Raw genomic sequence first — 22,717 nt, forward strand, 5'->3', positions numbered from 1 at the left:
GATCAGCCCACAATCTCTTTCCGTCTCTTTTACAAGCACTTTCTGCCTTTATTTTCTTTGTATAATAAGTCATTCATTGCTGTCTTTCAAGGCAGGGTGACTGACTGTCTGCTTGCATTTTCCTTTGGAGCTTCATTGCTGAACACACACACTCGCACACACTCCCGGGGCAGGAAGTCCTTGTGAGAGCAGGATGTTGACTTAGTTTTCATTTCAGCTTTCCCTGAAACCCCTGGAGGTTGACAGAAGAGCGGCCAACAGATGTAAAGCGAGAGATACTGGCAGGGAAACAAAAGTATAGATTAATGTACATTTTCTAACTCTTATCATGCCAGATAAGTAATAATAAAAGTACATATTTATTTACAGCAATGGTGTGGAAGGATAATATTAAGTAAAACAGCAGGGGAAGGCAGACTAAGATTTTATATGTATATACATTGCATAATGAAAATTATTATGAGGATCCTACATGTCAACGGCTTCAATGCAGAGTAAGTATGATATGAGTTAAGGCCTAGAAGTAACTGAACATGAGCATATATCCAAAGTCAGTTTAGGCAGTATCTGCTACTGACTGCACCAGACGATACCTGTATTCCATTTCTGGGGCTGCACCCTGTCTTCTGGAAAACCTGTCCTGTCCAGTCCATTTGAATCTGCACCTCCTCTCAGACCCTTACAGAGACAAAACTTGTAGTACATTTGGCATTGCAGTCATGTGATATTTCCCAACTTTGAGTTGACAACAATTGGCTGTATGCAATATTAAACGACTGGCCAGCATGTAATGGTTATAGTCACTACCAGTATCAATTTGTCCACATGATTTTCTCAGCATGGCATTTGAGGGGAATATTTCTGAAAATGTTGACACTGCTAAAAACCTTTTTTTTTTTTTTTTTTTTTTTAGCAATTTTCAAACAGTTTCTAAAGCCCACAAAAGGGTTTCAATTCACTAAACTCCTTTTTTATGACAAAGTCTCTAGCTGTAGTATCAGTTAACAACAAAACCTCCAACAATGCTTCTTGTAACGTAAGTAAAATAAAATGTTAACTGATGACTAGTAGATCTGGCCTGTCCTTGTGTTTCTTTTTAGTGACAGTGGTGGCGTGGGTCAAGGGATAGCAATGTAGGCTAGTCGGTCGGCTGGTCCACTACTTTGGTCCAGACTGAAATATCTCAACAACTATTTGATAAATTTGACATTCATGGTTCCCAGACGATGTATCCTACTGACTTTGGTGATGCCCTGACTTTTACTGTAGCGCCACCATGATGTTCACATTTGAGGTTTTGTTTAAAACTTTGCGACAAATAATTAATGACATTTTGTACATAAATTCATGTTCACATAGGGATGAATTGTAATAACTTTGGGGATCCCTTAACTTTCCATTTGGCGGCATCATCAGAACACATTTTTAATTTGTATAGTACTTTTGTTTATGACCATACCTGCAAAAGTAATGACATCCCCATCAGCCTCAGCTTTAATTTATGTTTAGTGCTAATTAGCATTTGTTATCTTGTGATTGTGAACATGGTAAACATTATACCTGCTAAAAATCAGCATGTTAGCTTTGTCATGTGAACATGTTAGCATGCTGATGCATTTCTTCATTTTTAAGTACAGCCTTACGAAGCCGCTAGCATGGCTGTAGACTGTTAATCTTGTTGACATATGGTTCCCAAATCATTTCTCGCATTTCAGGGACTAATTTCTAAAAATGTCTGGTTTTGATTTAAATTAGAGTCAATTTTAGTGATTAGAACTACACCTTTAAACTCTTTTAGACTAAGATATAGCAAATACCACACATTGCCAAAGATCAACTATATCCTTTATGGATGAATGTTTTTAAAAAACAAAAACAAAAAAGCCCCAGTTACAAAGTGTGTAACACAGAAGATATTGTGACAAACTGTTTTTTAATGTGGAGGTTTGTATGGGTACAGAAACAGGGAGTGACAGAAACAGAGAGCCAGTCAATGTCCAGCAAATGTAATTGACCATCTATTAGAAAAGTCATTCATTTATCCAACGTGTCAGTACGAACTGTGTTACCATAGAAACAACACGCAGCAACCAGGGAACACTGACGGCTGTGTGAGTGTGTTCTAATATTAAACCTTTTTGTTAGACGTGAGCTTTGCCCAACTTAACTCATCAATAAATGTTATGATGTGCAGCAGCCAGGACAGGTTGACAGCAACGTGTGTGTGAGTCTCTGCATGTGATTTAGGATGAAGACTGATTACATGCTATATTTAAAGCTTTCACTTGTGATTTTTATCAAGTGATGCTAGTCCTGCCTGGGCTCATTTCCCTATCAATTTATTCAATTGAGGAAATTGTTCTTATGTTAACTTCAATCACTGAAAAACTTTTGTCATCACAGTTTGTACCATTTTAGGAGTTATTCAAGAATATCAATTACTGTGTGTTTGTGATTAACTTATTAGATTCAAATTGTTGTTTGTAGGAATTACATTATTCTGACAAGGAGTTGACACATAATGTTCCAGATGATGTCCCTATATAGAACCAAAAATAATGTGTATATATTTTCAATGTAGTGATAAATGCTACACCTGGATGCTGAGATGCTGGGTTTTCAAATTGCATTACATCCAGTTATTCTAAAATGTTACAACTTAATTATCTTGTTAAACCAAACCCTCTTTTCTCATATCATGATTTGATTATCTCTGCCATGCAATAACAAAACATTGTTTTCTTGAGATCATGATTTAATTAAATACCTAAATAATTTAACTAAGGTCTTGAACTGTTGTGGTGATGTCCTGCTTAATGATCAAGCTCTTTATTGGGAGAATGCTTTACTGTACTTAAGCTCTATTTTCACTGTGTTATCTGAATATCTTGAGATAATTGTCTTGTTATCTCAAGCCAGAATTTTTTTTTTTTGTTACAAGAAAACAAATAGTTTGATATATCAAGATTACAAGATAATTATGTTCTGATCTCAAGACTGCAGGATAAAACCAAAAATGATAAATGTAATAAAATTACAATCGCCATCTCCCTCCATGTCTATGCTTGGCAGTGGAGGGTCATATTCTCTTACTTGTATTTTCTCGCGATCACAACTTAATTTCTTGATAATGGGATTTGTGTGTTTGTTTGTGTGATTCATAACTTTTGCCCCATTACTGTTTCCTTGATGAGAAAAAACCCTTGGGAGCTTGATATAATGTAGCCAAAGTGGACACCAAAGATTGTTTTGTCTGAAGGAGAAACTAAGTTGGATCATTGATAATATTTTACTGTGGTCATGGTCACACACAGGCAGACATGGCAGCCAGAGTCAGTTAGCAAGTAGCTATGATCTCAAGAAAACAATTTTGGTTCTTTAATAGTCATTAAAAGTTAGATATCTCCGGATAACAAAATAATTAAGTCATGATCTGTTGAGTGTGATTGTAGACACAACCGCTGTCACTTTCACCTGTATGAAGACATTTTGAGTATATTTTTCACAACTTGGGACATGGGTTGAATTCTTCTGTCCTTGTTAAACTGTTAAAATCCCATTTCATGGATTGCCTTGTTTGTGAAACTCAGAGGTAGAAGGGAAATCATATTTCAGGTGTTTATAGCACATCTGAGCTAACAAAGCAGATTAGTTTCCTAGGAGAGACCCTCACAATGGATAAAGATGAATCCAGGACTGATTAGTGTTTTTACTGTTTGTCGGTGTGATGCGATGCATTAGGCTGGAAATCCATTTGTGTGTGGGGTGTGCATATCTTGTACATATTCATTTGTACGTGTGTGTCTGCATGGTAGATTAATTGTCTAATAACTATATTTGTAAATGTATATTTTTGCATATGATTTTACATGGGGTGATCCTGTGTGCGTGTTTCACTATTTTGCATAGATATCTGTATGTAAAGGCTCTGTGTGTGTGTGTGTGTGTGTGTGTGAGAGAGAGAGGGAGAGTATACAGGATTATCGCAGTCTCATCCCTCATTCCTATCCTGGCCCTGACCCTTTTAAACAACACTCTATCTTTCTCTGGGAATCCCTCCATCTATCTCCATCAATCTTTCTATCTTTTTCTCCATCCATATCTCTCTCTCTCTCGCTCTCTCTCACCCCCCAACTACTCAGGATGGAGGGAGAGAGAGCGAGATGCAGAGAGAGATGATCCTGTCTTTTTCAACCTTCTTCTTATTCCATCAAGCATGCATCTAGCCTCAAAACTCAACAATAACATATCCATCACACACACATAAGCACACACACACACACAGCAGGGCAAGCAGTGCAGTCATCGTCTACCATGACAGAAAAAGCAAATAGTTTTATTCATAATGTAATAAGAAGCTTTTATATGATAAAAATAATTTGCTGTCATCCTGAATCTTGTGGAAATCCAGTCATATCTAGACATTTTCTAAAGTGTAGATTTAACTCCCATATTGATATCTTATTGTCTTTCTTACCACAATGATGAGTAGCATGCTTCAGTATCATCACTTCTGTAAATAGTACACGTGTGTTAGTGCATGTTTAACCTGCGATGTAGATGGAAGTGCAGAGCATCCAAAGTTCACTTTTGGACTTTTTTAGAGTACAATAACTGCAATTGAAAGGCATGGGTTTTTTTTTTTTTTTTTAATCCGTAGTTAAATGGATATGGATCTGGTTCCAATTCAGTTCAGGCACATTGTGTATTGTTTAATGTTGCATTACTCCCCTCTACTCCTCAGTATTTTACTTTAGACATTCGCAAGGTGCAAAGGATAAACAGACACTTAACTCAGTGAACTTGTTAATTTGATGAGGATTTGTGTTACATGTCACATGAACACGCAAACAAATGGGGGAGATTCATAGGTGAGGGGGAACAAACAGGACAAATAAGAGTTTATACTTTGACCAATAAATAAATAAATACATGTTTAACTTACTTGGTTTTTAAGACCACATCTTGCATCAGTAGATGAGGTGTGCTCAGTTGTCATAGAGATGGTTTAGTTTTTATCAGTTGCCTTAAGTATGGATTTTTGGTCACGTAATAACATGTGACAACAGAGCAAAGTCCATGCGCTGATGAAGACCACAAGAAAAAACAACCAGAAAAACCAACCAAGTACCTTCAAGCTAGGTTTAGTTGAAAAATCAAATTTCACATTCTCTTCCCCTCAAGTATCTTTATATTGATAGATTTCATTTACATAATTTTAATGCAATGTTACAATATATTAGGTGTGACTATTTTCAGAAGATATTTACATACAAGAACATTCTAACACGCAACAGGTAGAGGCATCCACTGTTCATGTCACTCAGCTACATCAGCCTTTAATACTAGGAAAACGCATACAACTTCTTTGGCAATGACATTGCCCAGATGTCACTGGGTGTACTTATACATTTTGACAGTATTATAATTTAGAGCCTGTATGGCAGTAAATCCTCTTGAGACATCCGGTTAACAGAGCGTAGACAGGGGATAGAGAGGCCAACAGACAGACACACAGACAGGTTACCATGGTTATCAGAGCAGAGAGAAAAGAATGGAAGGTGATGAACTTGAGTAGATGTGTGTGTGTGTGTGTGTGTGTGTGTGTGTCAGCCGTAGGCAGACAGTCATTGTGTCCTTGTCATTTAGTGATTCTGAAATCTGAACCCTGTCTTTAGACAGCCCTCTCAGTTCCTATGTTGTTATCTCACCTTATTGTTCAACATAAAAGGCAAGAGAGAAAAAGTGTTATCTGTAGCCACAGTTAGTCGTTCACATGATCAGATTCTTCCAAGAAATAATTTGGATGTTAAGAAGTTGCTATGACGGCCAACACAGACACTGAGAACCCATGGAGATCTAAAAATAAAATTTAGTTGAAATGATCTCAGTCATTCTTTATTGTTGCTTCCTGCATTATTTTGTGAAATCAGGACTTTAACACTTTCCAAAGATGTTTTCTAATGATATATTATTAAGGTGTGAAAATGTGTATTTGTTGTGAGATTATTTATTAACTTTATTTTGAGTGAAACGCTTGCTGTCTACCACCTAATTTGAGCTGTATGATGTTTAGCCTATGTTGAGCAGCCTGGTTTCAGATCTCTGAATTGCTGCCCACAGCACCATTTTTTTCAGCAATTCAATTAAATCTGGTCTTATGCTCATTGATGGTTGTTTCTTCTGGTTTGAGAAACAAATGAGCCAATCAGAGATTTGTAGGCAGTTTTAAGGATGTCATCTTCCTGTGAATGGCCACAAAAATGGCAACAAGTGTGGATGTGATTGATACAGCTTTTGAGGTTGTTGTAAGTCAGCTTGCAGAAATAACTACTCTTAAATTAAACATTTTTTTGACCAACATGACAAACATTAAGTGAACTGTTCCAAGGAACTGCTACAGCAGCTTCCGTATCAACTGAAAATGACATCAGCGGTGCTTTGAGCTAAATGCTAATGTCTGCATGCTAACATGCTCACACTGCCAGTGCTAACATGCTGATTTTTAGCAGGTATAATTTTTGCCATGTTACTTAGTTTAGCATGTTAGCATGCTAACATTTTTTAATTAGCACTACCTAACACAACGTACAGCTGAAGCTGATGGGATGTCATAAGTATTTGGTCAAAAACCAAAGCACTGGACAAATTACAATTTTAACCTGATGGTGGCGCTAAACCAAAAATGTCAACCAAAAAGTCAGGGGATCACCAAAATCAGCAGACTTCATCCTCTGGGCACCATGAATGTTTGCACAAAATGTAATGGCACTCTGTCTAATATTTCAGTCTCGACCAAAGTGGTGGACTGTCAATCGGACAAACATTGCCATCACTAGAGCCACCTCTCTAGCATGACTAAAAACTCCTCCACCCAAACAGAAAAAGATAAACATGAACACAATGTCAGACTGAGTAATGAAGTGTAATGGAATGGCAATTCAGTCTCATTATCAGGCTATACATAAATGAGTAGTGCAACCTGGAATGTCTGGTTTGGGTAATTTTGTGTATTCAGAATATTAAGTGCAATATTAAATGATGCAATCGGCTGCTCCTTCTGGGATTAAGAGAATGCGATGCATGTCTCAGGCAAATGAAAATTAAATATGTGTTAAATTTGTAAAGGAATAGGAATAGTGTTATGGGAGCAAGCAAGAGTTTAACACTGCACCAAAATTTCCCAGCTAAACTGGAAGAGATGGAACTGGTGCAAACCAAAACATGTGGATACACATGGAACAAATTAAGTTCCCCATTGAATCCCTGTAAATAAGACACGCTGAACTGATAGGAAGCTTAAGGTATTAGCCGTCCCAAATCAAGGTAAAATGACACTATTAAAGATTGCACAGTTTCCCACACACATTTGTATCTGGTTGGAGACTCTTCTTGTGGATCAAAACCCAGGAATAAGCAGGATGTTGGCTTGATTTCCTGGCAAAGCAGGAGGCAGTAGTTTATAAATGGTGTGGAGAAGGACCATGAACAAAAAGCAACTGTTTTGATCTTGTATTAATGCCTTAATTAAGATATTTTTTATACTGAAGTCTGGTTACAGGATTTCCTGTGTTGGCAACATGACAACAAGATGGTGCACACTTTGTTTGCTCTTGTAATAGATGCATGGGTGAATAAATCCAGTAGGCATGAGTCCTGCATGCTGTTATGTCTTTTTAGAGCTTTATCTTTTGCCTGCTGTCACAGTTCAAATTGGGAATAAAATGAACAAAAGAGTGCAGTGAAAAGAGTTCAACCTGCTCTCCACTGTCTGGAGTCTTTGAGATGTGGACCAAATATCAGACTTAAAATCTTGAGGCATCCCAAAACTGTGTCACGCTAAAAAGATGGAACTGAAAAGACATTCATACAACATGAATAAAAGCAGCTTTATTATCATTACAATGTTCAAGCTGAGGGACAGAGCCTGATTTACTAAAGGAAAAACAATTTAATCACACTATTTACCACCCAGTGAAACATGTTTTAATTTAGGCACAAACAAAAAATTATTTTTAAATGTACCTGGTTTGCGACTGCTCTAGTAAATCAAGGGGTGAGTCTTCATTTGTTTCGCAAAACTAAAGATTAAAATTTACCTACAGAGCGAACTCTCCTGTTCTCTCCCAGGAACCTAGATGTTAAAAAAAACCTGCCAGAGGGGCGAAATAGTACCTTTCTTTTTTTTAGCGCCCAAGTTTGTCGCCGCCATAATGCAAGATGATTTGTCACTGTTTAATATTCGCTCACATCCGCTGGGCTGACTGCCTTTTTTTTTCACTGGTATATTCTGCAGTTACATCACTGACTAGGAATTTAAATATTTTTTATAATCCGATAATCTGATTATATATCATCATCCATCGCAATGTTTCAATGTTGACATCGTCCTATGCCAATTCGGTAGACATCGGCCAACCGTAGGTCCCTTACTTACTGTTGTCTACTGATGTCTAATTTATTTTAAGCTGCATTGTCACCATTAAAAGTGTGCTGAATTAGCTATTAGCAGTTCTTGTTTACAACATCACTGGATCACTATGATACTAAAGAAAACTTGATGATGATTCTCAGGCAAGTTCTTGAGTTATAAGGAGATACTAATATCTTCGGAAAGTGTAAGTAACTCTGAATCTACAAATATGTGTATCGTGTCTTTGTGTTCACATTTAACTGAATTACGACTCTGAGGAGGAGTGTGGTTTTTGACACAATAGGGTGTTAAGGTTTTTAAAGTACCTTAATTGCTTCCATGAGCTGTGTGCTCATGGAACGTGTTGGTAAGTGGGCCAAAATCAGCTGACCAAACTATAACTAAGTAGTTTTTAGGACACCAGAATGGAAAAAAATGTGCGTCTTTATCTCATTAGATGCTTCATTTTTATCACCAGCTACCTATGTCTTTTGCCTGTCTGTCATTTTGTGCTGGGCATGTAGTGTACTCTTTGGTGCTGGTTCATTAAGGGGGTTTTGAAGAGTGGTGAGCCTCAGTCAGTAAGTGTGCGTGCCGTAAAAACAATATGAAGTGCTGAAAAAGGCTAAAAGCTGTACAGGGCTGCAGAATTGGGTGTTAATTCTTAGTGGCTTTGTCACTACGAGCAATCCTTAAATGATATGAGTCAGTGTTAATATGCAAAGTATTTATAAATCCAGTCTTAAAGGTAGGGTATGCAATTCTAATAAATACACGTCTTTTTGTCAAATTCAGTGAATATCTCCTTACTAGCTGTCCGTTCTGCGTGTGCGGAAAAAAAATCTGGTGTTTGTACACAGCCCTGACTCTGTAAATGGGAAACAAACTCTGAGTTGAGTCAGACCGAGCTACACAAAACTGTTCCAGCCATGATTTGAGTGTCCGGTAACGTTCAATGACCTGCCCACGGACATTCAGCTTACTTTCTAGTTTGCCAAGATATGCTGCTGTTGTGATGTTAGCTATAGCAGCAGGAGAGTTGTGAGTATCGCTGTCTGGAGCTGGTTTGCTGGCTCTGGGAAACCATCTCGTCCTCTTTGGCTGTTTGCTTTGTAGCAGCAACTGTAGCGACAGTTTGCTAACCCACAATCTAGCTAATGTTAGTTACATTACTTGCTGTGTCGTTGTTCGCTCTATTACATGGTATTTGTCATGGTATTGGATTTCTCCAGAACTGCATACCCCACCTTTTTTATGTGTAAATGTGCTCTATAGGGAATTAATAATGGACGTAATTGTAGAAGTATAACTGCTACAAATGACATTACACAGTGAGAACTTTTCCTTTATGAAAACACTGTTGTGGAAATCTGGGCTCCCTCAGGGGTGTGGATTCTCAGATATCATAACTAAGAGGTTTGGAAGCATGTGTGTTTGAGTGTATATAAGTTGTGAGTAGTTGTGTGAGAATGTGTACACACATGTGAGAGACTTTGGCCAGGTGTCAACACTGATGAACTGTGAAGAACATCTGAGACACCCAAACAGCTGGACCCATCTGGACACACACACCGTGCACACTTTCACAAATGGTTCTGCTCTGTTTTTCTCTCCTTCCATCCGATCTTCCCTTCCTGTCTGTCTCACTTGTGTACAGTTATTGTACATTTATGTGTCTATGTTTGTATATCAGTTCACATGTTGTTTAACTATAAAAGCTGTTGACCTTAAACCAGGACTGGGATATCTTACGTAACATACGTACGTGCATGTGTTTGTGTGTGTTTGCCAAACAGGAAATGTGAACCATGTGAGCAGTATGTTGAGCATTCCAGTACTTTAAGTCCAACAAGCTTGCCAGTCACTCTTGAGACTAATGTGCTTTTACTACAAGAACAACACAGATGAGTCATGCCTAGAAGACAAAATACAAATTGTACGCAGTCTCATGGTGCATTTGTGGTGTTGAAATGTAGACATAAATACCTATCATTTCGTTTAGAGCTGTCTGCTCCTGAGGTGATCAGTTTCCTTTACTTCTTCTTTGGATAACACAAGCTACGTGGCTTGCTGGCTGTTAGCAGTCACACGTTTTATAGCATGTGCACATACTACAGAAGTGCTTTTGATTGAACAATATGATACATACAATTATTTGTATCTAAATTAATTTCATACCTTGTCCTAAATTCATTGGGAAAGGAGAGGAAAATATTTAATTACTATTCCTAGGCAAGTAGAGTTGAAATTATTAGTTGATTAATTGACTAGTCTACAGAAAACAAATCGACGTTCACTGGTTCCATTTTCTCAAATATATATATTTTTTGGTCTTCTGTGACAGTAAACAAAATGTCTTTCGCATTTTGGACTGTTGGATAAAGCAAGCTATTTGAATATCAACTTGGGCTTTAAAAAAATTGTGATGGGCATTTTTCACTAATTTCTGACATTTCATAATTCAAATGATTAACTGACTGAGAAAATAAATGGCAAATAATCAAAATACGTGTTAGTTTCAGCCCTAAAAGCAAGTCCAGCCACTGTGGCTCTCCAGCAAAACACTTGTCCTGCTGATAAAATCTTGCAGGGATTACAGTACACGTTATTTTCTTTTTCCAGGATGGTAGGAGAAAAGGTTCACCCTGCACCGTAGTGAGCCCCTCATGGCTGGAGCTTACTCCCCTTGGTTATAGTCATTTGGCTCCAAGAGTTTAATATAATGAGATTTTGAGAATTTAAGATATGTAGCTCTACTCTCATATCTTGGAGGAGGTTTTTTGTTTAATACCACAACCACCCATAAGGGCACTAGGGAGGAAAGCAAAGTAATGTATGCATAGTATAACTTTATTGATGGCTTCCAACAATATCCTAGAAAAAAATCCTGTGTTTTCCATAATATATGTTCTCCTCAAGTTTACATTCTGTTCCTGCAGTGAAAAATATCCATGAACAGGAAATGAAAAAAAAATTGCTTGAGCAACATAATGCAAATGAATAGTCCTTTGATATAGTAGCAGTACACTGCCCAAAGTCTGTGCAGTTGAAAGCTGGCCAAAGATGTTCTCTGAATGCTTCTTTTCATCCAAAGATGAAGTGAATATGGCTCTCGCTATCTGTAGGGGTAAATGATGTTAACTGCATTAGACTGTGCTGAAAATACACCCAGATTAACTAACTTGGATGATATAAAACACCTGCCCTCCCCCTCATGTTCCATGCTAATTACTCATAACCTCAGTACAACAGACATACAAGCGTTAGCTGGCTCACTCGGAACAAGGCTACACAGAGAAACCAACATAATTTTAATGATTTGAAATACAAACCCTGTAAGCAAAGCAAGATGTGCTGGATGGTCCTAATAACCCCTACTGTATTCCAATTTGGAAATTTAACAAATTTTTTTTGCTTCGAAGAAGAAAGCCAGCCTGACTTTTTCTTTGAACTGCTCTGAATGGATTTGAACCTGTGATTAGTGATGATCTTACTACACAATTAAGCTGAACTTTTTGCAATTTCACTCTCACTCTCACTGCCAAATGAAAAAAATTTACATCAATTTGACAAATTGACACACTGTGTGTGTCAAGCATAAACAAGTGTATTTCCCAAAATCAGACCTTTAACATTGTTTTGTATTGTGAAGCACTTTGGGCTGCATGTTTGTATGAAAGGTGCTATATAAATAAAGTTGAATTGAGTGTTTTACTCCAGAAAGAGAAAAGCTGCTGCATCTAAATGTCTAACAGACATCCGTACTAATACATTTCATCATGTATTTCTTTATGTAATTGCCTGTGTTTTCTTTCCAGGACTATTCCCGGCTGTGTTGAACCTGGCATCCATGGCGGATATAACAGCTAATGCTACCTGTGGTTCATCGGGTCCAGAGATGTTCTGTAAGCTGGTGGAACATGTACCAGGCCAGCCTGTTAGAAACCCTCAGTGTCGAATCTGCAACCAAAGGAGTACAAAACCATTTGGTAAGAAAGATTCTCTCTCTCTCTCTCTCTCTCTCTCTCTCTCTCTCTCTCTCTCTCTCTCTCTCTCTCTCTCTCTCTCTCTCTCTCTCTCTCTCTCTTTCTCACGACTTTATAGGCATGGTGATTACAATAATTAATCATGCTAGATTAGTTAATTACAGCCCAATTGGCCAGATGTTAACCAATCACTTTGTCTGAAATGATAATTACCGAATGAACTGATGAATCAATCGCAAAATGACAAGATGACAACACAAAATTAGCCTGCGATCATAATTCAAACAGCCAACTAGACTGTCAGTTATTTAGTCAACAAATGATGCAGTTAAACGCTCAGCCAGTCATACAACCAACCATTCAGGTAGTCAGTGAAACAGTCAGTTATTAAACTAGTAACCAGTGATTAGTCAGTCAACTAACTGCTTAATCAGTCATCAGTCAGCTAGTGAGTCCAATTAGTTTTTGCTACTTGCTTAACTAGCTTGGCTTAGTTAGCTTACCAATCGGCAAATTAGTCAACCATGATGAGAGAAAAAAGGAAAGGATGTACTACTGCAAAAAGGGGGTAAGGAAAAATAGAAGGAAAAGATTGAAAAGAGTGAGGTGAAAAATAAAAGAAAGAAACTCGAGAACGAAATGGTCATTTCAAAACACTTCTATCTCCATTAATACTAAGACCTAAGACTGATTTATTTAATGTGAGTGATCAGTTGAATGACCGACTTGCTCACTGTTAAAGGAATAGTTCCACATTTTGGGAAATATGCTAATTCACTTTCTTGCTGAGAGTTAGATGAGAAGATGGATACCACTGTCATATCTGTCCGTCCAATATGAAGCTGGACACAGGAGACGGTTAGTTTAGCTTAGCATAAAAACTGTATGCAAGGGGAAATGGCTAGCCTAGTTCTGTTTGTATGTGAAACAATCTTTTTACGGGGACCTCAACAATTAACATGTTGTATCTTGCTTGTCTAATCTGTACAAAAACCGAAGTGTAGAAATGACAAGTTGCGGTTTTACAGGAAGTTATGTGGACTATTTCTTGACCAGGCAGGGAGTCTTGTTGTCACAATGAGTTGTTGAATAGTTACAAATTGTTATTATACTTCACTTTTTGCATGAATTAAACAAACAATGTAAAATGTGTGTATTAGCAAGCTTCAGAGGTGCTAGTTGGCGGATTGTTTTACCTTTGGACAGAGCCGGACTAGCTGTTACCCCGTTTCCAGGCTTTATGCTAAACTAAACTAAAGGTTTCCTGGGCCGAGCTTCATATTTTATGAACAGATATAAGATGGTATACAGTGGTGTGACAGTGTACAGTGTTTGCCCCCTTCCTGATTTCTTATTTTTTTGCATGTTTGTCACACTTAAATGTTTCAGATCATCAAACAAATGTAAATATTAGTCAAAGATAACACAAGTAAACACAAAATGCAGTTTTTAAATGAAGATTGTTATTATTAAGGGAAAACAAAATCCAAACCTACATGGCCCTGTGTGAAATAGTGATTGCCCCCTAAACCTAATAACTGGTTGGGCCACCCTTAGCAGCAACAACTGCAATCAAGCATTTGCAATAACTTGCAATGAGTCTTTTACAGCACTGTGGAGGAATTCTGACCCAATTTACTGATTAACCGATTAATTGACTGATTTCTGGCAGACAGACGGACTTACTGAACGGTTATTTACAGGATTTCAGTATTTTGGTCATCCTTTATTTACTTGCAATGTAAGAAATCTGTATTCTGTTTTCTTTTTCAGCCTCAGAAGGAAATAAGATTAAAAAAGAGGGGAGAGGAAGGAATTTTACTAAAGGATATATAGCTCCTTCATTTTGCTAGTGATAGTTGCCATGGTTTTTAACAGAAATGTCATACATAAGTAGCCTGGTGATAGACAGCTTCAAGTCAACCTGAAACACCACATCTTCACTTAAAAATACTCTCTCACACACATGTAAACACCGAAACAATCCTGCATACATAAACGCTCTGCATATTGACCTTTGATATATAATAAACTAATAATATGTTTTACCTACCTGTTCCATTAACACTGTTGTGTGCAGTAGTAACAGTGGCCACAATAGCAAATAGGGTGACATTTCTTTAATTCAGAAGTGAAATTAAGTAATTTCAAATGGAAAGGAAATCTATTATTCTTTCTTTTAGGTAGAAAAATGTGCTTTTGATGTCCGGCCTTGAATAATTGAAATGCCAGAATTTTAGAAAAATAGTGGAGAGAAACATTTTCCCCTTAGAACAACACTGGATTCAAGACAAAAATGATTTTTAGTTTTTTTTTTTTTTTATTTGAATAGAATGAAACAACTGATGTGCTCTTTCTCTCTGTGTCTGTGTGTGTGTGTGTGTGTGTGTGTGTACAGAGAATCATCCCATAGAGTATGCTATAGATGGGACCAATCGTTGGTGGCAAAGTCCCTCTATCAAGAATGGAATGGAGTACCACTATGTGACTATCACACTGGACTTGAAACAGGTAGACACACACACACACACAACTTGTAATACTAAACTTGTGAGGATATTGTATTGACTTATACATACATTCCCTGGAGGCTTACCCCAACCTTAAACCAATACTCTACTACAGAGAAGACACCTAAACTAAGATGTCTTCTGAATTTCAAACGTTTACTCCCTGTACCATTTAAAAGGTGGCTACATAAAGTCCTTCACAAAGAATGACAGCTGTGGTTGGCTTGGATTTATGTTGGTCTCAAAGGATTTTAATGGTGACTTGTAATAATTGGAATCCACTGTGACCGCCATGAATCAAACCTGACCACAGCCTCCATTCTCTGTGAAGAGGCAAACTACCTTTTTCCATTTATCAAGGTTCATTTAACAGCATCAAAAACATGAATAACTTAGTTGCTGTGCAATTTTAGTTGGTGTGAGTGGCCCAGTATACAGTTTTTGGTGCATTTTCATTCATGGGAATGATGGGAAAAAAATTGTCAAAGGAAACAAATATAAGAAAATGAAGAAAAAAATAAAATGTATAATTCATCTCAAAATAAGGAGAACAAATATCAAATTAGTTTAAACTAATAATAATAAAGGTCTGTATCTGTATTGTCTCATATCACATATTTTATTGGGCTGGTTTGGCTGCAAAGGATGGATGCAGACCCAGCCCAAGCTAAGGAGTTGAGGAACTCCCTAAAAAGATGGAAGGACAGTTAAGGATGACATAGAACCTCAAGATGCCAGCAGTAGCACATGTATGTACAGAAAACCACATTCACACTACATTTTCCCATATGGGGAATTTTGAACTCTACACAGGAAGATCCCAGGTGGCTGGTGTATTTGAACCCAGGACCTTCTGTGAGATAATACAATGATAATATACTGATATGGCTTGGCCTGTAGCCAGATTATGAAATGTAAAGTACAAATACCTTTGGATTTGTGGACTGTTGACAAAATAAGCTTTTCAAGAGATGCATTTGGGCTCTGGTAACTTGTGATGTGCTGGAATTAGTTAAACCAACTTTGCTATCAATCATTCATTCATAAGCATGCGTGTCTTTAAATAATGGGGTTTCCATTTTTGATTTGGAAAGCTTGGCAGGACTCTCAGTGATTAAGAGGCTGTGTACTGGCATGGGATGATTAAGGACATCTAGTTTTAGTTTAGAAGTGTGATTAAACAGATTACACTGCCAGATTATAATTCTTTAGATGTCATGAGAATAAAACTAATGAGGCTGAGAGACTTCAGTTCATGAGAAGCCCTGTAATTAAGAAAAGCCTATCAAAAATTGCTCCAAAGGTTAAAAACAGATTCATTTTAGATTAATAATAAAAAAGCCAGTATTCTAGACAAAAATGCCATGAAATGAAATTTAAAACAAAGATTCAAGCATCAATGAAACAAAAGCCTGAAGTACCACAAATTAGCAATAATAAATGAATATTGCTCGAACAGAGTGTGCTCTTTACATTTTGACGGCTTTGTCGTCTTAAAGTACATTTTTGTGGTCTCAGTGGACTGGGTCAAGATCTTTGTCACTCTCCCATCTTTTCTGCCTCTGTTCACAATGCGCTGCAAAGATGCCTTAAATTTATCAAAAAGTAGCGAGTTAGAAAAGAGCTCTGGGGAAAAATGAAGATGGAACGTTGATGAGGGACAAAGAGAGACGTACAGAGAAATGAAAACATAAGACCATGACAAAAAAAGAAACCGAAATAAACAGGACATAAAGCCACAGTGCAGAGGGATATAAGTTTTAGTTTATTGAAAAAAACTTTGAGGCTAACGAAGATGTGAATGGATGGCAAAATGTAAAGCTCTTTGAATAAATGTGCTATATATTGTAAATGCAGTCCATTTACCAGTCCATTATTGTTGTCTTTACAGGCTTTCCTTGTCACTAACTTAATATATTACTTCATGTTACCTAAAAGCTAAAACCCAAAACCTGAAGGCAATGTTTTAACGTCATTTCTTTACATTGTGGAGGACCTGACAAAGTCTAAAAATGCATTCCAATGCAACAGAGCAGTAAAGACATAGATGCAGCAGCAAATTCAGCCATCAGTTTATACACCATGGTTAAGTAAAGAGTCAACCAACAACAAAGTAGCATAGTCTTCAAACTCTCACATCCTAAAACAATTAAAATGGCAAATCAGCAAGCAACAGCAGCAATAAAAAACAGAAACTCCCAATTTTTGGCAGCTGGCTAAATTCTCAATGAGCAGAATCCCAATTAACATCTCCGCCTTCCATATTGTAATCTTTCTGTACTATATTAATAAGTTGAACACCCAATCAAAACAGCTCATTGGCGATCGAGACCTGTTAAGTCACAGCATGATTCTGCTGCAGTCAGTGCAGTGTGTAGAATAAACAAAACAAGACCAAAAATTATAATAAAACAAACACAGCTTTGAATTCTGTCTTTGAGAGTCGAATACTAATGTAGCAAGTGAATATTGGAATATTTCAGGTCAGCCTCCTATTATTCATATGGGATTGAATTTAGAGGCAGAGAGAGGGAGAACAGAAAAATAGTAACAGGCAAAACTGAGGTGAGCTTTATTTATTTAATTTTTTTTGCTAACCATCACATACGTAGAACATAATTATATCTCTGGACAGGAAGCAGAACAGCAGCCATGTTGACATGTTAATGGCTTCAGGCCCATCAATCACACCTTTCACCACTGTGTGGCTGCAGAATATACACACACACCTCTCACTGGAGTGGTGTGGCCAATGAATCAATGAATTTACTTGCACTTTACTTAAGTACAGTACTTGAGTAAATGTATTTAGTTAGATTCCACCACTGCTTCTGACCTTAATATTAGCGTGTGGAGCAGGAGACTGACATGTACACAAACATACACACACTATTCTTGCTCTTATCCACAGTCAAACTTACATTGAGATGCACAGAAAAATGAATGAGAAAATGATTATAATCACTGACAGCTGGATAAAGAAAAAAGAATGTGAAAGTATGGGGGGGAAAAAATCCTCTTCTTGCTCCATTTGTCACGAGCAGGTTCTTTAAAAGCTTTTTAATACCAGTGTACTTTTTCTCAGTGACCACCTACTGAGCCGATTCAGCTTTAACAGTCATCTTCATATAATGGCTGTGTTTGACATGTCCACAGCATTGTATAATGTGTATTTATTTCCATGAAAAAGCTGTCCATCAGTATACAGTAGTAATTGTTAAGGTTTTCATTTGACTAACTGCCACTCTTATTATCTGTTGCCATATTTGCTGTTTCCCCCATGAAAGACAAATGATCTTCAGGATTATCAGTTTACAGACCTGACCTGCCATATTTGTCACAAACCTGTCAAGAGAACAAACTTATGAAAAAATCAATATTGAACAAACTTTTCAAAACTTGGGGAATTCCTTTAATGTCATGGTTTTTGTAATTCTCACTTTCTACAATATCTGTGCATCAACTACAGTATGGTTAAGGTAACGGAAAGATCAACGAGTAATAATGCATAAGTCTGATGCGGAAAATTTCCAATCACCCTGACCTCCACACCTTTCTTTCCACCTCGCTACATAAAGGGCGCACAACAAGTCCTCCAAAAAACGTTGGTGATAATACATTGTTTGTCCATGCTCTCTAGCACAACACATAAGCATTTTCTGATCTGACACCCCTACCGGCAGGACGACATCATTTGTCTGTGCCTTTCAGAAATGTTACAAATCATTGGTGAAAAATAAGGTTTGGTTTGAGTTAGGCACAAAAACTTGGTTAGGTTTAGTGAAAGAACAATGTTGGGTTAAAAATAAGTAAAAATTAAGTACTTAAGGTTAAGGGACCTTTGTCATCTTGGTTACATAACAAACGAGTGGTTAAGGTTATGGAACGATCATGGTCATGCTTTAAAAAAAAAAAAATGTTGGTAATGGGAAACAAACAGTGGTCTCCAGTGTTAAAGTCCAATGTTTGTTGACCCATCCATCCACCCTGAGCTCCTCTCCACGCAGACTTTTTTTGCTCTATAACAAGGTCACCTTACTTCCTCCTTTGCTCCTGAACATTTTGAGGCACTTTCTGAAGCGACTGATGCTGCTGTTCTTGGGTGGACAGTCTCAGGGCTCGGTACTTCCCGCCTTGGCCCTTAACGTTACCATAAATTGTAAGGATACTGGGCTGGTTTGGCATTAGCACTTGATTTTTTTCTTGTCATCAGTAATGTACTGTGCAGACACAGTATCATGGTATGAATTTTAAAAAAGTGTTTAGTATGAATGTGGTTTTAGTGTTGGTGGGTATATATATATATATATATATATATATATATATATATATATATATATATATATATATATATATATATATATATATATATATATATATATATATTAGTGACGATGCTGCCTAATGATGATGATGAGTGATGATGAAATACATGACATGCCGGCTCAGACGTCGCCCGGCCAAACAAGGTCTGCGTCAGGAACCAGGGCATCGAGACGACAAATGGGCTACTGGAACAAGACGGAAATGGGCGAGATGCGATAACAAGGCTCTGTTGGAATGCTACTACTCCAGTAACCCTAGTCAGAGGGGTTACATGCACAGGATGTGGGATGAATGGTTACTTCGAAACCCACATTCGAGGCTTACGGCGAAGCAACTAGTAGCTCAGTGTTCCAACATCCACAAGCGGCAACTGCTATCACAACTTGAGATTGACGAGGTACAACACAAATGCTACGGCAAGGGGGAGCCAGGACTACAGGTCAGAGGGGAGCAACCAGCAGCTCCCCAACCAGAGATTGGGTACGAAGCTCCAAGAGAAATCACGCTGAACGAGAAAGATAAGATCATGGCTGAATGCTTAGAGATGTACAACATCAACAGGACTCTAACAGACTTCATTGCAAACTCGATGAGGCTGTGGAAAATCACCCTTGAGGCCAATGGCCTCAGCCAAATAATCTGATATCAAGAAGTCCTACCAATGGCTAGAGCGGGCTGGATTGAAGGACAGCACAGAGGCACTCATCATGGCTGCACAGGAGCAGGCCCTGAGCACCAGAGCAATAGAGGCCCAGATCTACCACACCAGACAAGACCCAAGGTGTAGGCTGTGCATAGAGGCCCCTGAGACAATCCAGCACATAACTGCAGGGTGTAAGATGCTGGCAGGAAAAGCATATATGGAGCGCCATAACCAAGTAGCTGGCATAGTGTACAGGAACATCTGCACTGAGTATGGACTGGAAACCCCAAGGTCAAAGTGGGAAACACCTCCCAAGGTGGTAGAGAATGACCGAGCCAAGATCCTGTGGGACTTCCAGATCCAGACTGACAGAATGGTAATGGCGAACCAGCCTGACATCGTGGTGGTTGACAAACAGCAGAGGAAAGCCGTTGTGGTTGACGTGGCAATTCCAAGCGATGGCAACATCAGAAAAAAGGAACATGAGAAACTAGAGAAGTACCAAGGGCTCAGAGAAGAGCTGGAGAAGGCCTGGAAGGTGAAGGCAACAGTGGTGCCTGTGGTCATCGGAGCACTCGGGGCAGTGACCCCCAAACTGGAGGAGTGGCTACAGCAGATCCCTGGAAGAACACCAGACATCTCGGTCCGGAAGAGTGCAGTACTGGGAACAGCAAAGATACTGCGCAGAACCCTCAACCTCCCAGGCCTCTGGTAGTTTTTTTTTTCATTAAAAACTGCCTTACAACCAACTTCATCGGAAAAGACTGAAAACGATCCTTCATCACGTAACTTTCAGTTTATTACTTCTATTTCTTTGATCAATACAAAATTGATTGAAGATCATACTCACTGTCATTGATGTCTGTGTGTGTATGTGTGAACATGTGCCTTCTTCAGTGGGCGTTCTGTGTATATATATGTGTGAGTCTTGATCAGTCCGACGGAAAGCTATTTACCCTCCAGTGCACTGAATTTCCCTTGCGACCTCAGTCATCTCACTCAGAAAATGACAGTGGGCTTGCGTGTGTGTGTCTGTGTGTGGTTATCGCCTGTGACATCACTACCCTCATTTCCTCTCTTGTTATTGTTGAGCCTCTCTGGATAGAAAGACTAAATAATGAGAGAGTGGGAGCGGAGGTCCATGTGTGTGACTGTGTGTGTGAGAGAGACAGTTGATGTCTGTGTATGTTTGTCATCATTTTTAGATGAATTCTTGAATTGTAATTTTGCATGCAGATGCATCTGACTTGACAATCAAAGTCCTCTGCAGATACCTGTTGAAAACTATCTCTGACTTCATGAGAGCTTGGTTTCTAAGTTCTGGTTGTTTCTAAGGTTTAATTTACAGGTCTAACTCTTTTTCATTTTAAATATATAATATATACACTTTTTATTTTTCTTTATTATTAGGTTGTTATACCTCCAGTCATTCCATATCAAACTAAAAGTTTTCCAGCCATGCGTCTCCAATGTGTGAAGTCTTGTGTTGCTGAAGGCTTAGTCATTAGTATGCATACAGATTAAGAAATTACTAATAAATGTATCAGGACTATTGTACCATGAGAGGTTAAACTTGCCTCGCCATGGCAACAATCTTTTGTCAGCTTCAGAGGAGCTTCAGTTAAATTGCAGTTATTATGGAAATACTTCGGCCAGTTTGATTGATGGACAGTTTGTTCGACGTGTTTAAATCGTGTACCGGCTCTGCTCTCTTAGGGGCGGGAGGAGGACCTGGCAGAGTGATCAGGGTCCTGAAAGAGGCTGTCAGTCAAAGTGCTTTCATTATCCACAGCTCTTAAATACCTCAACACACAAAGACTAGCATAAATGCATAAATTCGCTACATGAAAAGTTGGAAATTACACTGTGATCAAACCAGAGAGAGACTAATTCTCTGCATGTCCATAAAATGCATTTTGGAAGAACGCAGTCAGTGGTTATATACTTTTCAAAGTTTCACTAAAAGGTGAAGAAACTGCATTTATGTTTAGAGAAAGCTTATGGGTGGAAGTGGGACAATTTGAAAACATGGTGACACAGAGCATTTAGAAAATGATGATAGTGTTGACAGAGATAACTGACCTTATTGTCACCAATGCTGAGTGATCAGTTAGAGAAAGTGTTAATGATACCATTAGAAAAGGCGAATGGGGAAAAATAATGAATGGAGTTCACATGTCTGGGTAGCCAGCTGTCTTCTGTTATATGATTTGAGAGATTTCTATCATACTTTGAGGGGAAATTCTCCTTTCTCCTGCCTTCAGTGCTGTTAAGTTAAATATGGCTTTTTACATTCTTGTTATTCTGGTCTTGTCTTAATCTGGACTCACAGCTTCAGATCCTATATAACAACAGAGGGCAAGCCCAACCTTATCCAACATAACTTCAGACTCTCAGACTTACGAATATGCTCACTTGAATTGGTTAGGAACCAGACACACTGTAATCAGCCTTTTTGATCAATAATACTCTCGCGGTTACAGATAAGGTAATACTTTGATATAATATTTAAATGCTCTGTCACTATGAGCCTCACCCATTTCACCTACCAACCACAACTACAGTACAGTGAATGTTACACAACTCAGAATGGTGCCAACATCATTAAGAAGCCACTTTCAAGCACATGGATGTCATCACATGAACACACACAGACCAATGAAACAGACCAATGACAGTGCTATACTTTGTATTCAAAGTTATTCTAATATCCAATTCACTGTATATTGCAGCTTTAAACCTTAACTCTTCAACTTAAAATAATCACAGTCCAATTTACCACAGTCTGCAGTCAGTGTCCTGGTCAAGGACACCTTAATAAGGTAGATGCTTAAGCTTG

The 22,717-nt window shown here is 38.2% G+C and overlaps 1 protein-coding gene across 10 annotated transcripts in view; it reads left to right on the plus strand.

Annotated features, from left to right (window-relative positions):
- Positions 1–22,717, plus strand: part of lama2 (laminin, alpha 2) — a 189,922-nt gene that overhangs the window by 25,672 nt on the left and 141,533 nt on the right. For all 10 annotated transcript variants that reach the window (XM_044168817.1, XM_044168814.1, XM_044168815.1 and 7 more), the window contains exons 2-3: positions 12,232–12,402; positions 14,798–14,910. In XM_044168817.1, the coding sequence (XP_044024752.1) occupies positions 12,232–12,402; positions 14,798–14,910 (284 nt within the window). The remainder of the gene's footprint in view (positions 1–12,231; positions 12,403–14,797; positions 14,911–22,717) is intronic.

This window comes from Siniperca chuatsi, linkage group LG16, assembly GCF_020085105.1.
Source record: "Siniperca chuatsi isolate FFG_IHB_CAS linkage group LG16, ASM2008510v1, whole genome shotgun sequence".
NCBI lineage: Eukaryota > Metazoa > Chordata > Actinopteri > Centrarchiformes > Sinipercidae > Siniperca > Siniperca chuatsi.